At 35.0% G+C, this 21,156-nt stretch overlaps 1 protein-coding gene across 1 annotated transcript; it reads right to left on the bottom strand.

Annotated features, from left to right (window-relative positions):
* Window positions 1-1,306: 1,306 nt before the first annotated feature.
* Window positions 1,307-20,048, bottom strand: RGS21 (regulator of G protein signaling 21; the record flags this gene model as incomplete). Its single annotated transcript, XM_080823979.1, has 3 exons — window positions 19,979-20,048; window positions 14,958-15,124; window positions 1,307-1,510 (listed from the first exon to the last, which is right to left on the bottom strand). The coding sequence occupies exons 1-3, from the start codon at window positions 20,019-20,021 to the stop codon at window positions 1,307-1,309; spliced, it is 414 nt and encodes a 137-aa protein (XP_080680105.1). The 5' UTR covers window positions 20,022-20,048.
* Window positions 20,049-21,156: the final 1,108 nt, after the last annotated feature.

Here is a 21,156-nt window from a genome sequence, read left to right as displayed (position 1 = left end):
CTTCAGAGTAAATGGTGAGAAGTATGTAGCGATTTCTCACAAGTGTCCCTTTAATGTGGCACTGAATACTTCACAATCAGTTTGTGTGAAGCTTTCCTTTAAAGAATTTGCAAATATACAGGAAATATTCCATTTGCATGGGCTTAAGTGTTTATTTTTCATGACAAAGGGGAGACAAAATTTTGTCTATCAAATGAACAGTTTGTGGAAACACAAAGTAAGCCATGGTATTTGTCCTCTATTTTTAAATATTGAAATAATCCCCAAATCAGAGATACTAACAAAAATAAATAAATGTTTACAAATAAAATGGAAACATAGATGATCTGTGAGTCTTTTAGCTTCTCATATTGACATTGAACTATTCATACTTATACATAGAAAGAAACAATTTCAAGAACATCTCAAAAATGCATTTTGAAAATTTCTTTGGGTTTCATAAACAAGTTCCAGTACTGAATGAGTGAACAGATACTTAACTCCCCAATTCAAGTAGATAATGCAATAATTTTTTATTTTGTGGGACAATTACGATTACGCAGTTCATTATGTAAGGACTTATCCATCCATTTATCCATTTCATTCCTTCTCTTTCCTTTTACTCTTGCAAAAGGAAAGAGAATCAGTCCTCTGCACCCTCAGAGCTCTTTCTACACATATACCTAGAATTGAATGCCATTGAATTGAACCAGGCGATGTATTTTGACAAACTTTGATCCACAGTGTTCCATACACACACACACATTCTTGTAATTTTCTTTTTAATTAATCTGAGGGTCATGGCAATTTAGATAATCACCATATTATTATGTGGCAGATCCTGATTAAAAGGACATAGCTGAATACACTAAAGGGAGGATTGTGTTTTGGTGCAGAATTTATTGTTTTATAGAAGTAAGGTTTTGAATAATGTAAATGGCATTTAAAATCATGTATATGGTGCTAAACAGGCTCCCACTCAGCAACGTGAAGATATATAGTTCTTGAATTCATAATGTCATGAGAATATCCACTTACGATTTAAGAGTGTATTACATCTCTATTAACTCCCTTGTACTCTCCCAGTATTTCTAAGTACCTCATAGAATGAAAAATTCTAAACAAAAGACTTAAAACCTAAAGCTTGCTATATATATATATATATATATATATATATATATATATATATTCTGCTGGAGTAAAAAAAAATGTTTTCTAAACCTTAAAAAAAATTTTAGCCTTGAGTATGGTGATTAAAAATTGATTTCTCTTTTCACTTGTTTTTCTCCAAATTGTAACCAGATTATTAGTTTATTATTTACCTTCTTTACAAAAAAGGGAGCCATTTCTTATGATTTCCAACCTGTTTGCTATTTACCAGTTTCTTATAAATCTCTGACTTTAGAAATCGAGGAAAAGAATCCTTGGCCATAAGACTATAGATTAACTTCTGAGCCTCATCAAAACATTTGAGAGTTGGTTCTGCAATATTCTTTGAGATGAGGTCCCTGGTACTGAAGTCAATGTTGATCTGTGGAAATAAGTTTGCATATCATTATATTAGTTTAGTCAAGGAATACATGGTTTATACAGTTGGTAGATGCACATATTATTTGAGTTGTTTTTCTAAACACAAAGTTAATCTGATGCAAAACAGCAGAAAAAGTCATATTTTTTTTTCCTGGAATGCAGAATGCATGTTTAGTATAATTATTTCTCTTTTTTTGGGTCATCTTTTCTTATTTTTAATGGGAGGACAGTAAAAAGGTGGTCATTTGGGGAAGCAGCCAATAGCAAACTAAGGCACATTGGTTGCAAAGAGACCAACCAGAGGCTAAAAACTAACCTGGGTGGCTCATTTGGTTAAGTGTCTGCCTTCGACTCAGGTCATGATCAAGTCCTTAGATCAAGTCCCGCATCGGACTCCTTGCTCAGAAGGGAGATTGCCTCTTCCTCTCCCTCTGCCTCTCCCCTTGCTGGTTCTCACTTTCTCTATTTCTCTCTCTTGTGCAACCTCTCTCTCTCAAATAAATAAATAATGTCTTTAAAAAATAATTATTTTTCCTAGTTTGAGAGGGTTGGCATTGACAGAGAACAGAGGTAAAGCCTTATTTTGAGATTATAAAACAATAACAAAGGCGAAAAATCAAACAAGATATTTCATGATTTTAAATATATTTTCCCATAAATCCTTTTTTTCTAGTACTTTAACCCCAATACCAATAATATATTTTCCATAGGCAGAATAATAACTAGGATTTAGCAGGTTGGCTACTACCAACACATTTCCATTCTCTATATTTCCCCTTGTTTTCCACACAACATTCTTTTTTGTATTTCTATATTTTTATTTCTATTTTCCACAGAACATTCTTTTTTTGTATTTTTAATTTGTATTTCTTTTTGTTTGCCAAAATAAACCAAATAACATCCCCCTCTTCAATGATTCCCATGCCTTCCACAAAGTATACCTGTATATGTGTGTGCAGGTGTGTGTGTGTGTGTGTGTGTGTGTGTATCCTTGTCCCCAAACAACTACTATACATGAGTATCTTTCGCAAGGTCTAAGAGAGATCCATTACATTGGAACACACCATTCATCTGCAAATTGGTAAAATGCCCCAAACCTTCAGAAGATGCTTGTTCAACTCTACATGTATTCCAGGATATACTCTGCGAAGCAGAAAATTTCACATCCAGGGTGTCTAATTTAAATAAAAAATATTCATGAAGTGCAAAAGAGATTTGAATCTTAGAATTAAAAACTTAAGAAAGGCAGGTGCTCCCTCCATCTTATTCATCCTTCTATTTTCTGGCATTTAGCAGAGTATCTGCCACATAATAGGCAATCAATAAATATTTGTTTACTAGAATTAAAATGTCTCTTGGCAAAATGGGGAGATTTTAAAAATTCCATAATTTAAGGGTCCGGTGAAAGAAAGACTATAAATGACAATTTGTGCTCATTGAATTGAGGTTAAAAGAGTCAGACAGACCTATAATCAAACCTTTCCTAGCTACTTACTTGCTATTCATATGAGTGAAGGACATTCTATAATTTCTTTTAATCTTTGATTTCCACTGTATAATAGGGAAGAGTAATAGCATTTATCTTAAAGTGTTTCAAGGACTAAATGAGATAAGTGATATCAAAATATTTTAATATTATTATTCCAGAAAGAAGAGAAGAAGAAAAAACTTTTAATTTGGAAAGAACCAGAAAGAGGTCACTATTTGTTCACAGATGTCTTCCTTCTTGAGGGATTTCAGCTGTTCAGCAATCCCGCATCTGCACCTTTATTTCTCTGATCATCCTCCATGAAAAGCCATGGAAATTCCAGGCCAAATGCTGCGACTCTCCGAAGGCCTCAAATCTGGAATCAATATCTCCTTCTTTATATAGGGAGATGGTGGAGGGTAGTGGAAAGACTTTGAGATAATTTTCTAATCTGTGCTCTAACACTTAGTACCCTGGTGACCTGGGTCGAGTTTTTAATATTTCTGAGCAATGCTTCCTCATCATTAAGCTGGGTAGTTCCTGACTGAGTTTTTTTTATTAGAATTAAAATAAAAACATCCTTACAATTATTGATTCCACAAATATTTATGATTATCTATTATGTACCACATGCTTTCTATACTTGGGAAATGATAACCAACAACTAAATAAATAGCATTATTTTAGAAATAAACTTGAAGGATGAGAAGAAGCCAGTCCTCTAAGAGTGTGGGGGAAAAAACCAAAAAAACATTTCTAGCAGAAAAAAATAACAAATGCAAAGTCTCTGATGCGAGAAACAATTTGTTATGTTCTGAAAAGCCACATGTCTGGACGGATGGGGTAGAGGGTGTGAGAAAGAAAGTTCCTGTAATGAGATTTGCCTACAGGTCTTGTAGGGCTTAAGTGCAGTATAAGGAGCTCTTATTTTTCTAGTAGAAATAATAAGAAGACAACTGAACAGTTTTGAGGAGGGAAGTGGCATGATGACTTGTTATTAACCTAGTATACTACCTGCCTCATAGTAGGGATCAGTGAATGGTGGTTGTTGTCAAGCCCTTGCAGAATTTTTTAAATATCTGGCGTAGTCGTTCATAAATCCTATCTTAGGTTGTGGAGATATGAGGATAAATGTTGCTGGTTTCCTCCTTTAGCTATACCATTAATTACTAAAAGGCATCATCTGCAATTTGCTTAACTTGGTACCCCCCGTAATAGTAAATATAGCAATTTATCTCACTGAAGCATTCACTCATTGGTGGAGTTTTCACTGACAGCAGGGCTGGTGTGTGCCTGGTGCCTGTGTTGGCTTCTTCTTATTATTTTAATTAGAACTGAACACCTCCAATAACTCCACATTTCCTATTTAAAACGTTCAAAGCCTTGATTTTGGCATTCATGGCTTTTACCATGGAGTCCTGCCTTCACTTTTTTTTTTCTCCTTTATGTGTGCCCTGTATTTTTACCAAGCTAGACACTCCCCCTCAAATTCCTTGTGTTTTCCCACCTATGAACATTTTTTTCATACCATCCTACTCTACCTCAAAGTCACTCCTCTTCACCAAGTCTTTCACAGTCTTTTATGCCCATGAGCCTACATTCAAGTAATATCTACCCTGTGAAATTCACTTGTGGATTGTTTCCTTTTGGACCCGTCAAAGGACTTTGTGTTACTTAGATCATATTTACATTTTGTGCATCCTTCTCTATGCCTTGTGCCATGTAAGGACTCCATAAATACAGACTGCATAAATAAAGTGAAAAAATGTTTCTTTATTTGTTAAAAAATCATGTTTAAATTTTAAAGGGAACTATTCCAACATATAATTAATATTATTTATTAAAACAGATGAAGCTTGTACTTCTGACTTGTCTCTCTCATTTCTCTGACTTGTCTGTTCTCCTACCAAGGAACTGCCAACATCAGCTCAGCTATGATAGCTGAGTGATGAGCAGATATACTAATCCCAGGAGATAATTAGTAGTCTTATGAGGCTGTGTCTTGGCAATTCAGCTTAATGTCAGTGACAAAACATCACACCCACATGTTTGTATAAATGTCATTATTTTTCTCCAAAGTTCTTCAAGCTTGAAATGTAGGAATCATCTCTGTCACCTCTTATTTCTCTGATCTCTCTCTCTATTTTTTCCCTCATTTCCCTTTTATTTTGTTATTCCACAATGGCTCTTTTCATTCTCACTCTTACTTCTCTTGTTTAGCCTTTTATAATGGAATCTCTTTCCCAAATTCTGTAATTTCTAGTCTTACAATGTCTTTCCCTTCCGCACATAATCCGAAGGAAAAAATATGCTTTCTGAAGGAAATGCGATAGTAAGCAGATCTTTGAATTATTATCATGAAGAGATAGATTAAGGAAGGAACTTGCACATGGGCAGGTAAACCAAAAGGAACCCAGTGGACTTTGAGAAAAGGAAAAGTAAGAGCCTGGAAAGGAATGAAGTGACCAGATTATGTGGGACCTTGTAGTTCTGTTAAGGAATTTTTACTTAACCTGAGACCAAGGGGAAGAAATTTCAGTAAAGGAACATGTTTGAAAAAAACCGTATCACTGGTTGCCCTGTGGTATAATGACTGGGTGTGGCTCAGGTCATGATCCCCTGCTCTGCAGGGAGCCTGCTTCTCCCCCTACCCCGCTCCACTCATGCGTGCTTTCTCTCGCAAATATAGAAATAAAATAAAAATATATTTAAAAATATGGGACCAGGCAAATTATTGGGAAAATGAATGTGAGCAGAAAATGAAGACACTCATTATAGTGTCTGTTGGGTTATGAGTCAGAACAGTAAAAGAAATTGCTAAATACAGTCAGTAAGGAAGGAGGAAATCGAGTACTAGAAATCATCTGAAGATAGTATTTCAATTAAGAGAGAGTGATCAATTTTGTTAAATGCCCCCTGAGAAGTCAATATAAGTGAGTATGAGAATTAAGTTATAGGAAGTGTCTTGTTTCTTCTCAAATCCCTTGAAATTTCAGTAAACTGGGAAAATAGTGAAAATATTAGGTCTAAACTACAGAGATAGATAGATAGATGATAGATTTAAAAGAACTTCTGGGGGCGCCTGGGTGGCTCAGCCTCTGTCTTTGGCTCAGTTCATGATCCCGGGGTCCTGGGATCCAGCCCCGCATCAGCTCTCTGCTCAGCAGGGAGCCTGCTTCCTCCTCTCTGTCTGCCTGCCTCTCTGCCTACTTGCGATCTCCGTCTGTCAAATAAATAAATAAAATCCTTAAAAAAAAAAAAAAAAGAATCACTGCTGGGGGCATGTCTGTGAGCTGCATCTTCTACTTTGTTTAAATCTCAGCTGTGATTTTTGGTTGAGTTCTACCAGAAGATACATGGATAAATTTCTATCTCAAAAAGTAAGGCAGGAGATGCTGAGCTTGGAGTAGACCAAAGGTAGGGTCCCATCAGGCAGTGACCTTCTAAAGATGGAGCCTCTGCAGCTGTAGGATATTGAGGCATTCCTGAACTGCTTGGGAGCTAGGGGGAAGCTCCGACTATGCTGAGAGGGTCAAATCCTTAGGTCAAGAACCCTGGGTGGCTCAATGGGTTAAAGCCTCTGCCTTCAGCTCAGGTCATGATCCCAGGGTCCTGGGATGGAGCCCCACATCGGGCTCTCTGCTAAGCGGGGAGCCTGCTTCCCTCTCTCTCTCTGCCTGCCTCTCTGCCTGCCTCTCTGCCTACTTGTGATCTCTGTCTGTCAAATAAATAAATCAAATCTTAAAAAGAAAAAAGAGCCCGGGCTAAACAGTGTATCAGTTAATGAAATAAACAGTCACATTATTTACTAATATGATAGCTACTTGCATTTTGTTTGTATGGATACAGAGTCAGTTTCAAGGACTCTGAGAAATATAATATTTCTTTTGCTTATTTTTTCAAAAGATTATGAATTATCTTAGATATCTGAGCCCACTACACTGTCAGTCTTAGAAAAGAATTGTGATTCTTACTGAATCTCTGACAGCAGAGATGTCATCACAACCATTAGAGGCTTTTAAATTCTGCCAATTTTGAAAAGGCCTTGACATAGGTGACAATGAAAGCAATCCACTGCATTAAAATGACTACCTTGCGAATGATGTTTGGGGCAGTTGTTTAAAAACAGTTTTATTCTAAAGACCCAGAATATTTTAATACTCATGGGATTTTGTTAACTCTGAGATATGGCAGCCAAATTCCTCCTTACTACACCAGCAGTTTTAAATCCTTTTGGTTTTCAACAAATTATTTTATCAGGAAGAATACATTTTAAAGGGTACCAGCTGGCTTTCCCATGACCCTCCACTCCGCTTTCTCTATTTTTACATAATTTGAATGAAAAATTTCAATTGTGTTCTCACATTCAAATTAGACAGTCTTTCCCTCATCTAGAAAGTCGAGTGGAGCAGGAGACTGTCGTTAAGCACAGAGTGTGCTCCTGCATATGGAAAGCACCTTACTAAAACAGAGCGGGCAGCATCTTAGACCTCATTCACAACAGAGCTTGAAGATTACTATTCAAATTAAAGCCGCCTATAATCATGTTTTTGGTTACACAGTTCTATTTAATCACCACAAACACCTCTTGTATTACTTCATTTTTGACATTATTAAAGGAAAATGAATATCCTGAAATATATTCTCAAGAGTGGCTATTAAAGTTGAGAATGGCAAAGTTTGTAACACCTGGAAGGAATCTACCCCTGCACAGGACTTTATCCTTTTGTTATTGGTTTTAGAGACAGAAATCAGAGACACGTGTTGGGCAGTAGCATTAATGTCTCAAATCGGGCAAAGGAAGCAGAAGAAATTATAACATACAATCACATAAATTGATAAAAATAGATGTACATAATGTATATCGATAATGCATATGATTGCTAAAAATAGATGTACGTAAGCAAAAGTTATCTGGAATAGCTGAGAGGGAATCCAATTGACTCGTATCATTCACCAACCCAAACATGCTAACCCAAGATTAATTTCAATAGCACAGAGACACAAGGAAATTGGAAAAATATCTGAGTGTTTTCTTTTCAAGTTAAAACGCAGCAACCAGTTTTTCAGAGGGCCAAAATGACACTGAAAATTATTTAGAAGAAGTACTCCTGCAACCATTTTGCCTCTTAATGTTGTAATGAATCTAAACTTGGTGGTTTAAGAAGTTTTATACAAATTAAAGAGAATATGAGAAGAGAAATAAAGCTTTTGATAGAAAAGAAGATCGAGTCTATGTGCCAAGATAATTTTATGCTTTTGCCTTTAGCATAAACATCAAGGTTCCCAGCTTTATTACAAACATTTAAAATAAACAGTAGATCTATGGGGCGCCTGGGTGGCTCAGTGGGTTAAAGCCTCTGCCTTCAGCTCAGGTCATGATCCCAGGGTCCTGGGATCGAGCCCCACATCCGACTCTCTGCTCAGCAGGGAGCCTGCTTCCCCCTCTCTCTATCTGCCTGCCTCTCTGCCTACTTGTGATCTCTGTCTATCAAATAAATAAATAAAATTTTAAAAAAATAAAATAAAATAAACAGTAGATCTAGAGAAAGGAATTTGAAACCTAAGAGCATGGGCTGTAGACCTCTCCTCTCATGATCTGTTTTATCTTTATGACTGCAGGACTCATTAGTTTCTCTCTAGGGCTCAGATCATTTTCACGTGTGCAATGTGGGTGATTGTAATACCTCCCTAAGATAGTGCCCATGATGATCAGATACGATAGTCCACATGAAAGCATCATATAGAGATGTCACTTATAGTTTCTTCAGCTCTGTTTCCTTCCTTTACCTCCCTTCCTCCTACCCCTTCTCCTTCTCGTCCTTCTTGATCTCCTCCTTTTTCTCCTCTTTCTCTCTCTTACATTTTCAGAGGCCTTTTAAGATGAAATAAATAAGGAAGAGGAAATTATTGGGATCCAGGAGGTGGCGTTCCTTCAGTCTGCCCTCTGACACAGACTGTGCTAGGCTTCCTTCACAACTGTTCTAGCCTTCTAGGCACTGGCTGGTGCTTTGACTTCCTCTTTATCTTTCTTTCCTATCCTTCTCTCCCATTATGTCTAATTCCCTCTGTATTCCCATTTCTGGTCAAAGCTCATGGATCACTTCTTTTGAGATACATTTTCTCATCCCCCTAGAAATTGATTTTCCTGTTCTTTCTACATATCACCTGTGTTCCCTACCACAACTCTCATGAGAGATTATTGTAATTGTTTTTTAACTGGAGTCCTACCCCCAAAATGGTTAGCTTTACCTATTCAGGGACTCTGTCTTTTTTCTTTTCTTTTCTTTTCTTTTTTTTTTTTAAAGATTTTATTTATTCATTTGACAGACAGAGATCACAAGTAGGCAGAAAGGCAGGCAGAGAAGGAAGAAGGGAAGCAGTCTCCCTGCCCAGCAGAGAGCCCGATGCGGGGCTTGATCCCAGGACCCTGAAATCATGACCTGAGCCGAAGGCAGAGGCCTTATGAGCCACCCAGGTGCCCCTCTGTCTTTTTTCTTATCTGCTCCAGTAGGGTTCCTGGCATATACTAGACACTTCATGATCAGTGTACAAAAAATTAGGAAATTAATAAAGAAGCAAACTCATTATATCTGGAGATGATCCTAGAGTTGCGGGACACTGTTGATAAGCAGCAACTTGTGGGGCCGGACAAAAACATCAACATGTTGGTGGAAGTGGCATTAAAAATGCAAAGAAAACATTTGAATCTAAGATGGAGAATACAAAGTTGGCATGACAGTAGTATCAAGACATGCTTCCAAATGCCTATTTTCATGGGCCTCTCTCTACCAATAATTCATATATCTATTTCCTTTCTTTGAGATTCTGTTTAAAGCTAACCTTATTTATAATAAAGACCTTATCGCAGTATCTTGTCTCACTACTATTCAATCTATATCCTTCTAGGTCTAATGCAAAGAGTTCCCTCTGTAACTTTTTTTTTTTTTTTCACTTAATCATTTGTTGCTTTGCTATTTTTTCCTAGTTCCATAAATTTCATTTTTTTAACCCAACTCGCTTCAAAGTTTCTTTTGAGCCAAACCGTAGTTTCAACCTATTTTATTTTCTTGCATTTCCTTATCAAGCTGCCTAGTTCACACAACATATTGCATTATACTTCAGTGTTTTTTTTTAATCTGTTCTCCTGCCCAAACTGAGCTGCCCTTCCACGGAGATACTTCGTCTTATAAAGGGATGAACAGTAGACACAGAATAAGTATTTGCTGATGTGAAATAAAATGTCAATAAATAACATTATACTGACTTAAAAATAAAAGCAAAAAACCAGGCATAGATATTATCAGAAGTCTCCTGCACACACCCATTAAGATACCTTCTCCCCTGTGACTGGAGTTTCTTCTTTGTTTTATGAGTTGTGGTGTCTTCACATTTAATAAATACATTTTTATTTATTTTTTTTTTTTTTAGAAAATTTTGTTTATTTATTTGAGATAGAGAGAGAGAGCGCACACACAGACTATAGGGAGAGGTACAAGGAGAGGGAGAAGCAGACTTTCTGCTGAGCAGGAGCCCAATAGCAGCAATGCCGGGCTCTATCCCAGGACCCTGGGATCATGACCTGAGAGGAAAGCAGGTGCTTAATTGACTCAGCCACCCAGGCGTCCCATTTAATACATACATTTAAGAATTAAATATTTCATACTAATATTCTTTGACTTAAAAAACTGCCAATGTATTTTTTCCTGGATTAGTGATAATATGCAGTTGAATTTATATAATTTTAAATATTACACTGTTGTCTGATTTGGAACATTTTCTACTATCTCAAAATGAAAATCAACATAAGCATAAACATTCTCTCTAATCACATATTTTCCATCCTCAGTAATTTCCTTTTCAATAAAAAGGATGACACAAATATAATATACATAAATGAGATAAATATAACACGAATATTTAAAATCTGTCAGTGTTTTTAGTAATATGAAAATATTATTTGAAATATTTTGAAGAGTTCCAGCCTCTTGAAACCAAGTACAATTATTTTCTTAAAATTTCCAAATATTATGGAATGAGTGGTCCAAATTGAAGGATGAATACATAAAAGTTTAAGAATTTCTTTTACACTTACAAGTTCTTATGGTGTACAAAGCAAAGGCACTTTAAAAAATAATTGCTTGTCGGGATGCCCGGGTGGCTCAGTCAGTTAAGGGTCTGCCTTGGGCTCACTCAGGTCATGATCCCAGGATCTACATCAGGCTCCTTACTCAGCAGGGAGCCTGCTTCTCCCTTTTCCTCCCACGCCCCCTACCGGTGCTCTGTCTCTCTTCCTCGGATAAGTAAGTAACATCTTTTTTAAAATTAAAAAAATTGAAAATATTGCTTGCCTAATAATTTTCTCATTTTTAAATCACTTAGTTAAAATGTCTGGCTATACTTATATTTTTTTTTCCTCAGTATTTTCTTCTGAAATTGTCTAGGTATAGTCCATTCAACGAGTAGCTCTTTTTATCTCAGACTCGTGATTTGCTAACATGTTTTTATAAAGGCTGTTTTCAGGTTGAAACTATAGCTCTAATAGTGACTTGTTTAAAAAAAAGAAAGGGATTACAATTGCCTAAGAGCTGTTTTGCATGATATAAACCATAGACATCTGATCTTACTCATCATTCTCATGTGTCCTGTGTGGTTGTTATGTGCTTGATTTATAGGTGAATTAGTAGATGGGAAACTGAGGCTTAGAGAGATAGAACAGCTTACCACAAGATTACAGGATTTTAATTTAGGTCTAGGTATCTCTAAACTTCCAGTCTCCCGCTATATCACACTCTTAGTATAGAAACTAGAGAAAAGGTAATGCTGTAAGGGAGAGAGCATAAAGTCTAGTTACGATTATTATCATTTCTCATCAAGACCTAAAATTTCAATTTTTGTTGTTTTGTTCAGTGTGCTGTCTTTGCCTGTTAGAACAGGAAATGGAGAACCATTAGTAATGTCAATTTATAGACAGGGGTTGTTTAGTAAATTTATTATAATCTAATTATAAATTGTCTAATTGCATCAATTGGAAATTAAGTTATGCTAGCAATTTCATAGATGAGGAAATAGAGACACAAGAAATTGAAGAGAAAATAAACAGGAGTTAATAGACATCTACATAGCATGATTTTGTCATTCTTCTTTACTGTAGGATTTTCTACCAAGAAAATCAGTTGTAATTTTGATTTTTTAAAGGAGTTTAAATTTTTTTAAAAGATTTTATTTATTTATTTGACAGAGAGAGAGACACCGAGAGAGGTAACACAAACAGGGGGAGTGGGAGAGGGAACACAAGCAGTGGGGAGTGGGAGAGGGAGATGTAGGCTTCCCACTGAGCAGAGAGTTCCATGCAGGGCTCGATCCCAGGACCCTGGGATCATGACCTGAGCTGAAGGCAGACACTTAATGACTGAGCCACCCAGGCGCCCCAGTTTTGATTCTTTATGAGTCCCTTATACAACTATAATCAAATATGGAAAAATGGAGACTATTCTCATATAAATGTCATTCTTGAATTAATTTTTTTACTTGTGAAAATCATGCTTTCCAGCTTCCATATCAAATATATGAACTTGTCTTCATAAGTTTGCCTACTAGATAAATCTAAAATACTTCCCACCCTTTCTTTATCTTTACTACTGCCCATCCAACCTCATTCCCCCACTTTTCATTAGCCATATCAAAATGTTTGTAACTTTCAGGAAACACTAGGGAGCTTTGTACTTCCATGTGATTTCACTGTGCCCTCGGTCTGAAATATTCTTTCTTCATTTACGTCTTGATATTACTCTTTTCTTTTCATGTGTGAGTCACCCAGAAAATGCATCCCTTAACTCTCCAGATTTAATCAATTTTCCAGTGTGCTAATAATGAACTTCAAATGTGACTTTATTATTATATTGTTTATTGTGTATTTGACTGGTTTTATTACACGTCAGTCTCTCCTGCTTTGTGACTTCATTGTGGGGACAGGCACTCAAAAAATCAGTTTAATGAGTCAACATACCCACAGTTGTATTGTATTTAACATACAGCTGATGGACAGAGACTGACATAATATAAGAGGCAAATGCCCGTTAATAATTTGGGAAGATGAAATTTAGTAATCTGCTGAACTGGAAACAACTAATGGCAAATAATAGGAAAGATAATGACTATTTCAAATGTACATCTACATAGTTCTTTGTTTTCAGTAAATTTTGTCATATTCGATAATAACATTTTTAGATACTTCAAGGAGAAAATATAATTATTACTTGAAAAGCAGCCATAAATTTAATTATATTTTATTTAGTCAAATTAATTAGATGGACAAAGTATAAAAAGCCATAAAACTTTTATATGCTAAAATAATAACTATGCTATTTATTTAAGTTATTACCACATAAATTTATTTTAGAAGAAGAGATTAGAAAGATAAACAAAACTATTTTGTCAAAATTGATAACTTATTATATATTGTAAGATTAATTCAGCTATAATTAAAAGACGACATTTCTTTTTAGAAGACTTTTCATGCAAAATGTTTGAGAATATTATTCTAAAACAATCACTGTTAATTAGCTGAATTCATAGAGAAGAAAAAAATCTGGCTTTCAAATCAATATCACAATAAATAGGATATCTTTAGAGCTGATTTCAAACCCTTTTAGGGAATGACACATTAATCAACTTGACAAATCTCATATACTATATTTCCAATTTTCCAGAATTATTTATTGATTCTTAGATGGTGACGGGGAAATGAATGTTGAAATAGCTTCACAGCAGTTAAAATTCTTCACTCTTCACCCGCCCCCGCCTCGTGAATTTAAAGCTATGCTTTAGTAGCTCATATGTCTGTAAAGTTGTACTAGCCAATGTATGCCATAATAATTAATGTCCAATTAAAACTTGAACTACTGATACAGCCACTTTATGTCCTAGATTTTCTGAAAGTGTTTTCATTTCACCTATTCTTTTCTTTGTTTCTGTGTAATAACCCTTCTTACATCATGAATCCTAATTTGGGGTCAGAAAATATGATAACTATCCCCTAGGAGGAAATTGGTGTTTTTGCCTCTGTAGGAAAGATGACTTGTACTAGTAGTTTATGTTTGGTACTAGTAATTCATGTGGCTTTCTGTTTAGTACTTATGCATTAAAATTCCTTTCTTATATGATATATTCAGTGAGGAACTGAAATCATTAAATTATAAATCGCTTAAACTTTAAATATTAAAGGGTATATGGGAATGATCATGGTTTTAGTTCTGGAAATGAAATCAAATATAAATGAGGTGTTACATACATTGAACACTTTTTTGGGGGGAGTTATTACCAGTCATTCCAGGTTTCTCTCTAAGACTCTTTCTACTTTCCTTATCTTAAAGCAGCCCAAGTGGATCCTGAAACATTGCTTCATACCTTTGGCTAATTTTTACTATCAAAGAAATAAAGGGAAGCAAACGCTTCTTTTGGAAAGTTAAGATATTACCTGCCATTATGTGGACATCCAAAATATTAAAAATGAAGAATTCATGCTGTTCATTAACAGTCCTATTTTCCCTCACATATTATTCTTAATTTTTATATAAATTATTCTATTCTAGAATTCTGTTCCATGTTGACCACCATGATTTATAAAAGGGAAAACAGAAGTGAACTTGAAATACAAGAACACATTGAAGTAACATTTCTATAGGGTAAACTTTAGAGTGATTTAACCTGAGATAATGGACACAATTTTTCAGGAGTCTGCATGTTGTGCTAAGGAAACAAAAATATTGGTCATATCTGGCACATAGTAGGTGTTGAAAAATACTTGCTGAATCAGTAAAAGATAGGATCATCTTAAAGGCACTTCTATTGGAGTTTACAGACATTTCTACTTGAATACATAGTGACAATTTATTTCCCTTTAGATGGATTAAGTCTTATAATTGGGAGCAGATTTGGTAGCAGGTGAATAGTCACTATCCTGGAGTATTTTCCTCACCTCTTTAGGGGCATCAGCTTCAATGAATTCAGAATAGATCATCTTGGCTTTAGAAGCAATTTTTTCTGCACTTTCTGTTTTTTTGAAGTCTTCACAGGCAAGCCAGAACTCAACATTTTCTTCACTAAACTCTGATTTTAGAAATGTTCGAAAAGCATCCAAACCAGCTATAAAATATAAAAGAAAAACTTTTGTATATCAGGCAGTGCAGTATACATAATCAACAGGAATACATTGTATAATATGAGCATTTACGGAGTGTTCAGTGGCAAATATTTATCATCCCTTTCTATGTAGTTGTATGTTTTTGTTTTTAAGTTTAGAGACCTTATTTTGGATCAGTAATCATAAATATAAAATATTCTTTTTTTAAATATTTTTTTAAAGATTTTATTTATTTATTTGACAGAGAGATCACAAGTAGGCACAGAGGCAGGTAGAGGGGTGGGGGAAGCAGGCTCCCTGCTGAGCAGAGAGCCAGAGGCTGGGCTTGATCCCAGGACCCATATATCATGATCTGAGCTGAAGGCAGAGGCTTAGCCCACTGAGCCACCCGGGTGCCCCGAAAATATAAAATATTCTTGTCTCTATTTCTCCAGTTAGCTCCATTAACAAAGAAAACCTGTACTTTTTCTTTCTAGATCTTAAAACATCAAGGAGTTGTGTCTAGAGGAAAGTCTTGATGGTGGTAACTTCATGGGAAATCCATGGACTTAGCTTTCTACACCCAATGAACGAAGCCCAAACCAAGTAATGATGCTATGTTAACTTCAGAGTAAGAATATCTTTGCTGCTATGAGTTGGTGAGGAAACAATTTGATGCTCAAGAGTTAGACTATGTGCGTTTGGGCTCAAAGCAAAGACGGAAGGACTGACATTTGTCAATCTTGAGTGAATACATCAGCAAATTCAAATCTCTAGACCAAGAAAGTAACCAACAAAATACCTGGTGTGACTATTTCTCCCCCCTATGTGGTGATACGCAATTTTAAGTCAATAAAGCAAGTGAATGAGCTTTTCTCCAATGTTGCCTTAAGTAAACCACTGTTGTCTCCCATTCTCCCTCATAGTACCTGCTCTAACTTAGCCTGTGCTTTGTGTTTTTCTCCTGCTCCCAGGTATTCTCAGCATGCATTTCTCCAGAAACTTTAGACCACTTATCTGCAGGCTTGTTTACTTTGCCTTAATTAGTATATGTAATTTCCTTTAAATTTAATAACGACAGGTACCACTTGCAGCCTGTGATTCCCTTAGGTCCCATTTCTCCCCATTATTTGACTTTTAGCCAAATTTACATGGGTATTATTCCTATCTGAGATTAAGATTGTTTCTTTCTTTACCTTCCTCATCAAAATGTGCCCTGAAATATTCTTCTTTAGAATATCTAGAGCTGTGACGCCTGGGTGGCTCAGTGGGTTAAGGCCTCTGCCTTCAGCTCAGGTCATGATCCAGGGTCATGGAATTGAGCCCCACATCAGACTCTCTGCTCAGCGGGGAGCTTGCTTCTCCTCTCTCTCTCTCTCTCTGCCTGCCTCTCTGTCTCCTTGTGATCTCTGTCTGTCAAAAAAATAAATAAAATCTTAAAAAAAATATCTAGAGCTCACTGAGGAAGGTAGTTCTTGCTAAATCAGTTAGGGATGAGTAGGTTTGGCTAATTGAATTTAAATAAAAAAGAAAATCCAACCAACAGAAATGGAACAAAAAAATTTGGTTATCTAATTATTTTTATAACACAAAAAGTATTGGGGAGAATTAAGAGTGAGAAAAATATATGAATCTTCGTTTGACTAATGAAAATTTAAGCTTAACATCAGGAATTTTTAAAATAGTGTAATTTTGAGGGGATTGGTAGCATCAATATTGACTGTTGCATGTAATAAATATATATATTTTTTAAAAAGGATTGTGCCTCTACTTAGGTAGCAGGTTAGGAAGGTCACTATTACATTTCCACAATTGAATGGACTAAGGTAGTTCCTTTAGTTCATATCATTTGGTCTCACAGATTGCACCTGCTGGAGGTGAGTATCTGTTTATAAATCAGACTGTGGACCTCTCTGGGGAGGAAAATACACATCAGCGCTTTTGCCTTGGGAAGGATTTGCCTTCCAAAGCATTGGTGACTCTCTTCCATCTGCCATGAGTGCCCCTTTGCATTTGCTCACAGCACCTCTTCCCTGACTGCAAACTCAGAGTTCTGATCCTTCTTGTTCCAAAGTAGGGGTGAATAAGCTTGTGGAGAGTCAGGGGAAAGGGAGAATAAACAGTGGAAAAGAAAATGTTAAGAGAAAGTTTATGGAAAAGGGGCCAAAGTCAGCTATTTGCAGGTTGTTGCAGGTGGGAAGCAAAGTGATTTTTAGTGAGAGAAAATAGAAAAGGCTTCAGGGAGCCAGATAAAAGCATCTAAAAACACTGGGAAATTAAAAATAGATTTAATAATTTTTTTTTATTATTCGAAATAGAGTTAAAATAACAAGTCATTACCAAAGGTCATCAGGAACCAATTAAAATTCTCAGTAGAAATATTGGAGAGTGTGGATGTCGTTAATATGTGAGCACTATAAAAAATTCAATTAACTACACGTTTATTGCATTTAAAAATACATCCAAGAAGTTTCTGTGACACAAATTTAGGTTATAAAAATCCTCTTAATAACATTCACTTAAAATTTCCATGAGTTTTGTCTGAACAATGATGAATTTGAGGGTTCAAAACAGAATTTATGCTGAAGCCTATTTGATAGAGAGAATAAAGTACACTTTAATGGTATTGAAAGAATGTTGTAGATTCCTGTCTGACAGTATTTTATATGTGTGTCATTAAAGCGTATGAAGCCTCCTCCCAATGAGGATTATCTAAATGTATCCCTGAGAGATGGGAAATTAGAGATCAAGAAACTTATTATTTTCTTACATTCAGCAATTTTAATGAAAGACTACTTGGAGATAATAACTATTGGCTTCTTTCCCTCTCCCATCACTCAGTTTGGGACACAATGAAATAGAATCAACAGCTAAAATGAGCAAGTTATCTCTGTCTTGGACACACTATTTTATTGAACTACACTTCTATTCTCTATATACAATATGAATGATCAAAAGATGTCATGGGACTTTGGAATACTATGTTACATGCAATTAAAATGATATTCCCTGAGGGCACTCTCTACAGAATGGAATGGCTACTGGTTAGGCTTAACAGGGGCTGACAAATGGATTAAGCCCTAGGTGTTGAAACTTACATGAGAGCTGATGCACAGTACCTAGAGGACGTACCCCCAAGTTGACGAGAAACATAATTTGGTGAGTTATTTAGCTGTTCAAAAAATTTCCAAGCTATTTTTCTGGTATTGTAAAAAGCAAAAACCAAACATCTACTCAAATGAAACTATGACTCTTCTACTTTACGTGGGCATGAAATAGAAAAGCTCAGGAGGTATGCAGATGAGACCGTTTGTCTTCAGCTCAACATCTTCCATGCCTCTGTTCTGTGGCGCTGTCCCCTAGAGCTCCCCTACTCCCCTACCACCTGCAGGCTTCTAGTAAACCTGATCTGTCCCACTGGTTATACACTTAAGTAAAAAAGAAAACATGCCTTTCAAAACTTACAAAAATGCAATTCCGTATCTTTGATGTCTTAGTATATGTCCTTAGTTGAATTTTAGGAGTGATGTGGATTATTTTATGTCTATGCTTTAGGAATTAATCATTTAAGAATTATAAAGACAAAATAGTTTTGTCTAATTCAATTTAATTTTGCATGTGAATAAACAACTATGAAGAATTCACCCAACTTTATTACGTTTTAAAGTTTTCCAATGTTCTGATATTTACTTTGTAAATTTGAAATAGAAATTCCATTTGATTAGTATCAACAATATTATTAAACATTCTTTAATAAATGTCTCTGCAGAGCCATTTTTTTCCTGTATGAGATACAACTGAGATAAAACTGCTGCGAAACAGAATTGTCTATAACAGAAACAGAAGTTCCAAATGACTACTTTGAATTAAATTATGGGCTTATTATTTATTGAAAATCAGCTTACCTTATTGAGTCAATATGAAATAATATAAATACATATCCACACATGTACATATTAATACATTTAAATATGTTTTTGTTTTCACTAAAAATTAGAATTTCAGTTGAAATAAATACTTAAAAACTGTTTTTAGCTTCTGAGACATGAAAAAAAACAAGTGATTTACTTAAATTTTCAACTTTTTTTTTTAAAGATTTGATTTATTTATTTGACAGACAGAGATCACAAGTAGGCAGAAAGGCAGGCAGAGAGAGAGGAGGAAGCAGGCTCCCCTTGGAGCAGAGAGCCCGATGAGGGGCTAGATCCCAGGACCCTGGGATCATCACCCAAGCTGAAGGCAGAGGCTTTAACCCACTGAGCCACCCAGGTGCCCCTAAATTTTCAACTTTTTAATAGTTTGTATGTTTCTTTCAGCTTGTAACAAGAATAGTCTCTCTATATATGTTCATGTCTCAGGCTAAAAACAGTTTTTAAATATTTATTTCAACTGCAATTCTAATTTTTAGTGAAAAAAACATATTTAAATGTATTAATATGTACCTGTGTGGATATGTATTTATATTATTTAATATTGGCTCAATAAGGTAATTTGATTTTCATTATATATATGTGTATATATAATGATAATATATATAATGATATACATATATGTATGTATATGTGTGTGTGTGTATATATATATATATATATATATATATATATAATGATAATGAGTCTAAGAAAATGACAGATTTCTTACTTCCTATTTGGGATTTTCATTTTGTGTTAATGTTTGGAGTTTCTACAATCATGTCTTATTTTAGGTCCTACCTAATGCCATTTAGGTTTAGGACCTATATTCCATTTAGATTTGTGTGACTTTGGGACTCTTATGCTTCAAATATTGATGAAATTCATATTTTATAATGACTACAACTTTCAGAATTTAGTGACTTACTTCTAATCATTATATTTTTAAACTTAGTCAGATCTTACCTTGGTTGGTTAAAAGTGTGTCCATATTTTCAGACCACGCCATTGTTTCTGTTGTTTGTGACCTGTAGAAACAACATCTACCCTTGACAATAGCATTGTGATCTTTTTCTTCTGTAACCTATAGTAATATTTGAGTTATATGTCTTTGTTGAATTACATAATTTCAAAGAGCTTTGCACCATTAATCAAACTGCAAAAGGTCAACAAAAATTGTAAAATGTTTTCCACAGTGGACAGCAATAGCAACATAGAGTGGGATATAATTGAACATCAGCAATTATTTATTAATCTAGTTTACAATGTTATTAATATTTGCAAATTCTTACATCTTAATAAAGGCACAGGAGAGAGATTGATCATGGTTCTATGAAGTATAGTGAATTTCTTCTCAACTATAAATATATTGATTGTTAATTTATGTGACATTACTCTGGTCTATTCCTGAAAACTTATCATGATAGCAATAGTGATGAATGAACTATTTTCTAAGTTTTCACAGTATATAAAATTATCCATGTTATAATTAGGTATTTCAAAAAAGTTTTTAAAGTGTTTCAATTAAGGATTTCTAATATGTGATGATCTTAAAAGTGTTTATTTATAGTGTTCTGAGAAACCTTTGCCCCACTTTGAGACAGGCTTTATTTTTCCTTAGACTGGTATGCCTCCAGTTCTGGGATGATTTATTTAAATCTAGCAATCTGTCAGGACAGAGTAATATCTTTTCCAAAGCAGTCAAAAAATTTATAGACTTAAGTCTTCTGAAGAAGTTATACTTTTGGGGATGTGATGTAGAAATGGTAAATCAGTTTTAAGATATAAACTTTCTGAGATGTGAGTATATCATGCATTATTCGTCTTAACAAACTAAGATCCTGATGAGATAAGCTCCCATCCATAGAAGGCATCTGCCACCCAGAAAAAAAAAAAAAAAAAGAAAAAGAAAAAAAAAAACTAAGATTATATAGCTGTGATGTGCAAATGACTTACTTATTATGGAAAGGGATGAGCTAATTGAAAGTTTTTATTAAAATGATTGATGATAAAATAGAGACAGTGTCATATTTAGTCATTCTTATAAAACTCTATCTTTGCATATCAAGGTGACTGATCTTAAATATGCTATGTGAAGCAATATCCGTACTTTTATATTGTGTTACTTCTTGTAATTTGCTGCC

The sequence above is a fragment of the Martes martes genome (assembly GCF_963455335.1).
Source record: "Martes martes genome assembly, chromosome: 15".
In the NCBI taxonomy this organism is placed as follows: domain Eukaryota; kingdom Metazoa; phylum Chordata; class Mammalia; order Carnivora; family Mustelidae; genus Martes; species Martes martes.
The sequence above is the reverse complement of the archived record's forward strand: the minus strand, read 5'-3'. Positions and strand labels throughout refer to the sequence as shown.